General features: G+C 38.2%; 1 protein-coding gene and 1 non-coding gene across 2 annotated transcripts; both read right to left on the bottom strand.

Annotated features, from left to right (window-relative positions):
• Positions 1 to 3,023: 3,023 nt before the first annotated feature.
• Positions 3,024 to 3,620, bottom strand: LOC140176045 (uncharacterized). Its single transcript, XM_072205895.1, has one exon. The coding sequence runs from the start codon at positions 3,618 to 3,620 to the stop codon at positions 3,024 to 3,026; it is 597 nt and encodes a 198-aa protein (XP_072061996.1).
• A 4,569-nt stretch (positions 3,621 to 8,189) lies between these two features.
• Positions 8,190 to 8,297, bottom strand: LOC112725776 (small nucleolar RNA R71). Its single transcript, XR_003164859.1, has one exon. It is a non-coding gene; the product is annotated as a small nucleolar RNA R71 (small nucleolar RNA).
• Positions 8,298 to 9,369: the final 1,072 nt, after the last annotated feature.

Genomic DNA, 9,369 nt, shown 5'->3' on the forward strand with positions numbered 1-9,369 from the left:
ATTGGCGGCTTCAGCTAAGCCGTTAGTTTGTGGATGTTCGACAGAAGAGAACTATTGAAATATTTTTAAATTTTGTAAAAAATTTGTGAACTTTTGATCTATAAATTGTCTACCATTATCGGTGATGATGGATTGAGGAATACCAAAGTGGCATAGTATGTTTTTCCATACGAAAGAAATCATTTTTTCGGAAGTGATTTTTGCCAATGGTGTAGCCTCTATCCATTTTGTGAAGTAATCTATGGCGACAATTAAAAATTTAACCTGGCCTGGAGCGGGTGGAAATGGTCCGAGGATATCTAGCCCCCATTTGTTGAACGGCCAGCATATCTCGGATGTATGTAACTGCTCGACTGGGTTATGAATAATTGGTGCATGACGTTGGCAGTGGTCACAATGTTTGACTTTATTCATGCAGTCTTGTTGTAACGTCAGCCAGTAGTAACCAGCTTGGAGGATTTTGGCAGCTAGACTCCGGCCGCCGATGTGTGTGCCACAGACTCCTTCATGGACTTCATCTATTGCCAGTTTGGCTTCTGCTGTATTTAGACATCTTAGCAGAGGTCTTATGAATCCTCTTTTGTATAATTTGGTTCCGAGCATTGTATAGAAACTCGCTCTTCGTTTGAACTTTCGTTGATTTTGGATGTTGCTAGGGATGTGACCTGTTTACAAGTAAGTGATGAAGGGTGATCTCCAGTCATCTTTCTCCGAAATACTCGAGATTGATGTTAGTATAACACTAGGCTCTTCGAGTGTTAGTTGGGATAAGATAGGTGGTGTGGTTTGACTTCTTGTTGTTGCTAATTTTGAGAGAATATCTGCTCTATCATTTTGTTCCCGAGGTATGTGAGATATATTAAATTTCTGAAAATTATTGACGAGGTTATTGACTATGATATTGTAATTTTCTAACAACGGGTCTTTTACCTGGAAACTACCTGTTACCTGTTGCACCACAAGGAAGGAGTCGCATTTGACGTTTAAATGTGCTATTCCCATTGTGTGAGCCAGTTGAAGTCCTGCTATTAGAGCTTCGTACTCTGCTTGGTTATTGCTTGCATGAAAAGTAAATTGCAGGGATTGCTCGAATTGTGTTTCGTGTTTGTCTTCGAGGAGTATTCCTGCTCCGGAACCTTTGCTGTTTGAGGCTCCATCAATATATAGTGTCCATATGTTATCTTTAGGATCCTGCTCTTCTGTAGTGAGTTCTACAATGAAGTCGGCTAGTGCTTGTGATTTGATGGCTCCTCTGAATTGATATTGGATGTCGTATTCTGACAGCTCGATCAACCATTTGATTAATCTTCCTGCTAGCTCGGGCTTCGTTAGTATTTGTCTTAAAGGTTGTTCTGTTCTGACCACGATGGTGTGGCTTTGGAAGTAATGTCGTAGGCGTCTGGCCATTGTGACCAGAGCTAGAGCCAGTTTCTCTATCTTTGGGTAACGAACCTCGGCATTTTGAAGAGATTTGCTGACGCAATATACCGGGTGTTGCTGTTTTTCTGTTTCTGTTACCAAGACAGAACTGATAGCCTGGTTAGTAATAGATAAATATAAATAGAGTGGTTTACCAGTTTCTAGAGTTTTGAGGATTGGAGGAGCTGAAAGTATGGCCTTGAGTTCGGTGAAAGCTGTTTTGCATTCCCCGGTCTAGTGAAACTCTTCTTGTTTCTGTAGATTTTTGAAAAAATGACGTGATCGGTGGGCTACTCGACGCAGAAACCTGGCTAAGGCTGCGAGTCGGCCAGTTAGTTGTTGGACCTCCTTGACTGTATTTGGGCTTTGCATGTTTAGGATTTCCGGGAACTTTTCGGGATTTGCTTCAATACCTCGGCAAGTGAGCATGAAGCCAAGGAATTTTCCACTCTGTACTCCGAAAGCACATTTATCAGGATTAAGCTTCATATTGTACCTTCGGAGTTGTTGGAATATCTCTGTTAGGTCTTTAACATGGTTTGCCGTGTGTGTTGATTTTGCCACCATATCATCGACATAGACTTCTATGTTTCGTCCGATTTGACTTGTGAAAATTTTGTCCATAAGTCGTTGGTAGGTAGCACCTGCATTCTTGAGTCCAAATGGCATAACCTTATAACAGAAATTTCCATTGTCAGTAATAAAGGCAGTTTTATCTTGGTCAGCCTTATGCATAAGGATTTTATTATAGCCAGAATAGGCATCCATGAAGCTTAAACATTGGAAACCAGAAGAATTATCAACAAGTTTATCAATGCATGGGAGGGGGTATGCGTCCTTTGGACAGGCCTTGTTAAGGTCTGTATAGTCCACACACATCCTCCACTTACCGTTGTTCTTTTTTACCATTACAACATTGGCTAACCAAGTGGAGTATCTGAGTTCTTTGATGAAGCCAGCGTTAAGTAGCTTTTGAGTTTCTTCCAAAGAGGCTGCTCTCTTGTCGGTGCCGAGGTGTCGTTTCTTTTGGGCTATAGGTCGGACTGTTGGGTTGATGGCCAACTTATGGCAAATGACGTTAGGATCTATTCCTGGCATGTCTGCTGGGGTCCAAGCGAATAGGTCAGTGTTGTTCCTCAGAAGTTTGGCTAATTGGTCTTGTTCTTCTTTTTTAAGCGCGTTGCCGAGGTATGTGTACTTGGATTCGTTGTTTGTTAATTGAATTTTAGTCAGATCATCTATTGGCATCAGCCACTCTTGATGGTTAGTTTTGGGGTCTAGGTCGGCCAGGGAAGGCAGTTGATCCGAGTTATATACTGCTTGGACATATTGCTGTTTGGGTTGTCTTGGCTGTTCACTTTTCAGACTGGCGTTATAGCACTGTCTGGCCTCTTCTAGTCTCCGTGGATAGTGATGACTTTATTATCATGCGAAAGAAACTTAACACACAAATGCACAGTAGAAACAATAGCATTGAATACGTTCAAAGATGGTCTGCCCAAAATAATGTTGTATGGGCTTTTGTAGTCCACGACAAGATACTGTATGTCTATTGTCTTGCTGTTAGGATAATCCCCAAAGGTGGTTTGTAACCAAATATAACCTCAAATGGAGACGCGCTCACCTGAGAAACCTACCAGTTTGCCGGAAGATGGTTGGATATTCTTGTCACTTAGTTTCATCTTTTGGAATGTTGAATAGAAAAGCATGTCTGCGCTGCTTCCTGGATCCATTAGGATCTTCTTTACTAATGGTTCTCCGACTTGTGCTGTGATGACAACCGGGTCATCCAAGTTTCGATCATTTGCCTTATAGTCTTTGGGGACGAATAAAATTTTCGGCTTGTCCTTGTCGATAGGTTGAGATGAAGTGGATTCTGTCATCGTCATCATAGCTCGGTACGACCTTTTTCGTGCCGAGTTTGTACATCCGCCACCTGCAAAACCACCAGAAATGCAGTTTATTATCCTACGTGGTGGATTGATATCACTATCTACCTTTTTCCCTTTATCTCGAGAATTGTCAGTTGCTTTTGGTTGTTGGCCGAGGTCTTCCATATTCCGCCTTTGTGCTCGGCTGTCAATGTATTTGTCGAGTAGTCCCTGGCGGGCCAGCTTCTCTAGGACATCTTTTGCTATTACGCAGTCGTCTGTGGTGTGGCCGTACTTTTGGTGAAAAGCACAATACTTTGATCTGTCCATATGTTGCTGGTCCTGATATATACCAGCTTTATTTGGGGGTTTGATGAGTTTTGAGTGTAGTATGTTCTTTATAATGTCCTCCCTTTTTGCGTTAAGGGGGGTATAGCTGTCGAACTTAGGAGTTAATCTGAATGATCTCTGCTCTGTCCTGCCGGTTGGGTGTCTGTTTCGTCTTTCTTCTTCCCTGTTTGTGGTAGTTTTTCCGCTCTTCGTAGTGCTCGAAATTCTTCGATTTCGATCTGAGTCGTTGCCTTTTCTCGGAATTCGGCCAGGGTTTTTGGTTTCGCCACCACTATAGATTCCTGGAATTTCCCTGGTCGGAGGCCACTTTTTAGGGCGTGGAGGTGTACTTTAGGGTTTAGGTTGGGTATTTCATTGGTTGCTTCAGCGAACCTAGTCATGTAGTCTTTCAGGCTTTTGTTCGGTCCTTGTTTGATGGTGCTCAGTGATGAGCGGATAATTTATACGCTTTTTGGCATTGTTTTTACATAGTTTTTAGTATAATTTAGTTAGTTTTTAGTATATTTTTATTAGATTTTAAATAAAAATCATATTTCTGGACTTTACTATGAGTTTGCGTGTTTTTCTGTGATTTCAGGTAATTTTTGGCTGAAATTGAGGGACTTGAGCAAAAATCAGATTCAGAGGTTGAAGAAGGACTACAGATGCTGTTGGATTCTGACCTCCCTGCACTCAAAGTGGATTTTCTGGAGCTACAGAACTCCAAATGGTGCGCTCTCAATTGCGTTGGAAAGTAGACATCCAGGGCTTTCCATCAATATATAATATTTCATACTTTGCCCTAGTTTAGATGATGCAAACTGGCGTTCAACGCCAGTTCCATGCTGCATTCTAGAGTTAAACGCCAGAAACAGGTTGCAAAGTAGAGTTAAACGCCAGAAACAGGTTACAAACTGGCGTTCAACTCCAAGAAAAGCCTCTACACGTGTAAAGCTTAATGCTCAGCCTAAGCACACACCAAGTAGGCCCCAGAAGTGGATTTCTGCATCATTTACTCATTTCTGTAAACCCTACTAACTAGTTTAGCATAAATAGGACTTTTTACTATTGTATTTACATCTTTGGATTGTCTTTTGATCCTTTGATCACGTTTGGGGGCTGGCCATTCGGCCATGCCTGAACCTTCATCACTTATGTATTTTCAACGGTAGAGTTTCTACACACCATAGATTAAGGTGTAGAGCTCTGCTGTTCCTCATGAATTAATACAAAGTACTATCATTTTTCTATTCAATTTAAGCTTATTCTGATTCTAAGATATTCATTTACACCTCAATATGAATGTGATGATCATGACAGTCATCATCATTCCCAACCTATGAATGCGTGCCTGACAACCACTTCCGTTCTACCTTAGATTGAATGAGTATCTCTGGGATTCCTTAATCAGAATCTTCGTGGTATAAGTTAAAATCCATGGACGGCCATTCTTGAGATCCGAAAAGTCTAAACCTTGTCTGTGGTATTCCGAGTAGGATCTGGGAAGGGATGGCTGCGACGAGCTTCAAACTCGCGAGTGCTGGGCATAGTGACAGACGCAAAAAGATCAATGGATCCTATTCCAGTATGATCAAGATCCGAAAGATGATTAGCCATGCAGTGACAGCGCATTAGACCATTTTCACTGAGAGGACAGGATGTAGCCATTGACAACGGTGATGCCTAACATACAGCTTGCCATAGAAAGGAGTATAAATGATTGGTTGAAGACAATAGGAAAGTAGATGTTTAGGAGGAACGAACGCATCTCTATACGCTTATCTGAAATTCTCACCAATGAATTACATAAGTATCACTATCTTTATTTTACATTTTATTTATCTTTTAATTATTAAGTCTCTATAATCAATTAAATCCGACTGACTGAGATTTACAAGGTGACCATAGCTTGCTTCAAGCCGACAATCTCCGTGGGATCGACCCTTACTCACGTAAGGTTTATTACTTGGACGACCCAGTGCACTTGCTGGTTAGTTGTACGAAGTTGTGACAAAGAACTAAGATTATGAACATGCGTATTGAGTTTTTAGCGCCGTTACCAAGGAAAAGAACCGTCACGATTTTCGCGCACCAAGTTTTTGGCGCCGTTGCCGGGGTTTGTTCGAGTTTGGACAACTGACGGTTCATCTTGTTGCTCAGATTAGGTAATTTTATTTTAATTTTAAGTTTTTTGTTTTTATTATTCTTATTTTTGAAAAAAATAAAAATAAATATTTTCAAAAAAATATTTTTATTCAGAATTTTTAAGAATGAATTCTAGTGTTTCATGATGATCTGTTGAATCCTAGCTGGCTGTAAGCCATGTCTAATCTTTTGGACCGGGGTTTCAACTTATCATCACAAGAGCTTGTTGATCTTCACCCATTTGGCAGTTACACACATAGTTGTTGTATACATGTGAGGTATCAATATCTGCTGAAGCTTGGCTGGCCATTAGCCATGTCTAGTGTTTTGGACCGGAGCTTTCACTGAAAGCTTGGCTGGCTAGTAAGTCATGTCTAATTCCTGGACTGGAACTTTAGACTAACATTGCAAGATTCTTGGAATTCTTATTAAAAATTTTGAAATCCTTATTTTTCCTTTTCCAATTAATTTTTGAAAATCCAAAAAAAAAAATTATAAAATCATAAAATCAAAAATATTTGTGTTGCTTGTTTGAGTCTTGAGTCAATTTTTAAGTTTGGTGTCAATTGCATGTTTAAAAATTTGTGCATTTTTCGAAAACTCATGCATGTGTTCTTCATGATCTTCAAGTTGTTCTTGACAAGTCTTCTTGTTTGATCTTCATATTTTCTTATTTTGTGTCTTTTCTTGTTTTTCATATGCATTTTCAATTTGTTAGTGTCTAAAAATTAAAAATCTTTAAGTTTGGTGTCTTGCATGTTTTTCTTTTCTTCAAAATTTTCAAAAATAAGTTCTTGGTGTTCATCTTGACATTCAAAGTGTTCTTGGTGTTCATCTTGGCATTCATAGTGTTCTTGCATGCATAATGTGTTTTGATCCAAAATTTTCATGCATTGAGTCTTTTTGATGTTTTTCTCTTTCATCATTAAAAATTCAAAAATAAAAAAAAATATCTTTTCCTTTTTCATTCATAAATTTTCGAAAATTTGAGTTGACTTTTTCAAAACTTTTTAAAATTTAGTTGTTTTTTATGAGTCAAATCAAATTTTCAATTTAAAAATTCTATCTTTTTCAAATCTTTTTCAAAAATCAAATATTTTTCATTTTTTCTTTCATATTTTCGAAAACTTTATGATTGATTTTCAAAATCTTTTTCTTATTTCTAATTCATATTTTCGAAATTAATGCTAACAATTAATGTGATTGATTCAAAATTTTTAAGTTTGTTACTTGCCTAGTAAGAAATGTTCAATCTTTAAACTCTAGAATCATATCTTTTTAGTTTCTTGTTAGTCAAGTAATCAACTTTAATTTTCAAAATCAAATCTTTTTAAATTTCTTTTTCAAATCTTTTTCAAAATAAATTTCAATCACATCTTTTTCAAAATCAATTTCAAAATCTTTTCTAACTTCTTATCTTTTCAAAATTAATTTTCAAATCTTTTTCAACTAACCACTTAACTTTTTGATTGATTTTAAAAGTTTACTATTTCAATCATATCTTTTTCAAAACTATCTAACTAATTCTTTCTTTAATTTTCGAAAATCACCTTCATCTTTTTCAAAATTCCTTTTTTAACTAATTGTTTTAAATTAAATTTAATTTGATTTAATTTTTCCTTTCTTAATTTTTGAATTTTTTATTTTAATTCTAATTTAAAAACAAAAATACTTTTATTTTATTCTATATAATTTTCGAAAATTCTTCTCCCTCACCTCCTTCTATTTATTTATTCATTTACTAACACTCCTCTTCATCCAAGAATTCGAACCTATTCCTCACCCTTGTGTTTAGATTCTCCTTCTTCTATTCATATCTTCTTCTACTCAAATAAAGGAATCTCTATACTGTGACATAGAGGATTCTATATTTTCTGTTCTCTTCTTTTTCATATGAGCAGGAACAAGGACAAGAACATTCTTGTTGAAGATGATCCTGAACCTGAAAGAACTCTAAAGAGGAAGCTAAGGAAAGCTAAAGCACAACTCTCTGGAGAAAATCTTACAGAAATTTTCGAAAAAGAAGGAAGCATGGCCGAAAATAATAACAATGCAAGGAAGATACTTGGTGACTTTACTGCACCTAATTCTAATTTACATGGAAGAAGCATCACAATCCCTGCCATTGGAGCAAACAATTTTGAGCTGAAACCTCAACTAGTTTCTCTGATGCAACAGAATTGCAAGTTTTATGGACTTCCATCCGAAGATCCCTTTCAGTTCTTAACTGAATTCTTGCAGATCTGTGATACTGTTAAGACCAATGGGGTTGATCCCAAGGTCTACAGGCTTATGCTTTTCCCATTTGCTGTAAGAGACAGAGCTAGAATATGGTTGGACTCTCAACCTAAAGACAGCCTGAACTCTTGGGATAAGCTGGTCACGGCTTTCTTAGCCAAGTTCTTTCCTCCTCAAAAGCTTAGCAAGCTTAGAGTGGATGTTCAAACCTTCAGACAGAAGGAAGGTGAATCCCTCTATGAAGCTTGGGAGAGATACAAGGAACTGACCAAAAAGTGTCCTTCTGACATGCTTTCAGAATGGACCATCCTGTATATATTCTATGATGGTCTGTCTGAATTATCAAAGATGTCATTGGACCATTCTGTAGGTGGATCCATTCACCTAAAGAAAATGCCTGCAGAAGCTTAGGAACTCATTGACATGGTTGCAAATAACCAGTTCATTTATACTTCTGAAAGGAATCCTGTGAATAATGGGACGTCTCAAAAGAAGGGAGTTCTTGAAATTGATACTCTGAATGCCATATTGGCTCAGAACAAAATATTGACTCAGCAAGTCAATATGATTTCTCAGAGTCTGAATGGATTGAAGAAATCATCCAACAGTACTAAAGAGGCATCTTCTGAAGAAGAAGCTTATGATCCTGAGAACCCTGCAATAGCATAGGTGAATTACATGGGTGAACCCTATGGAAACACCTATAATCCCTCATGGAGAAATCATCCAAATTTCTCATAGAAGGATCAACAAAAGCCTCAATAAGGCTTTAATAATGGTGGAAGAAACAGGTTTAGCAATAGCAAGCCTTCTCCATCATCCACTCAGCAACAGACAGAGAATTCTGAGCAGAATCCATCTAGCTTAGCAAATATAGTCTCTGATCTATCTAAGGCCACTTTAAGTTTCATGAATGAAACAAGGTCCTCCATTAGAAATTTGGAGGCACAAGTGGGCCAGCTGAGTAAAAGAGTCACTGAAACTCCTCCTAGTACTCTCCCAAGCAATACAGAAGAAAATCTGAAGAGCGAGTGCAAGCCCATTGATTTAACCATCATGGCCGAACCTACAAGGGAGGAGGAGGACGTGAATCCTAGTGAGGAAGACCTCCTGGGACGTCCAGTGACCAATAAGAAGTTTCCCTTTGAGGAACCAAAGGAATCTGAGGCTCAATTAGAGACCATAGAGATTCCATTGAACCTCCTTCTGCCCTTCATGAGCTCTGATGAGTATTCTTCCTCTGAAGAGGATGAAGAAATTACTGAAGAGCAAGTTGCTAAGTACCTTGGTGCAATCATGAAGCTGAATGCCAAATTATTTGGTAATGAGACTTGGGAAGATGAACCTCCCTTGCTCACCAATAAAC

The sequence above is a fragment of the Arachis hypogaea genome, chromosome 11 (assembly GCF_003086295.3).
Source record: "Arachis hypogaea cultivar Tifrunner chromosome 11, arahy.Tifrunner.gnm2.J5K5, whole genome shotgun sequence".
In the NCBI taxonomy this organism is placed as follows: Eukaryota; Viridiplantae; Streptophyta; class Magnoliopsida; order Fabales; family Fabaceae; genus Arachis; species Arachis hypogaea.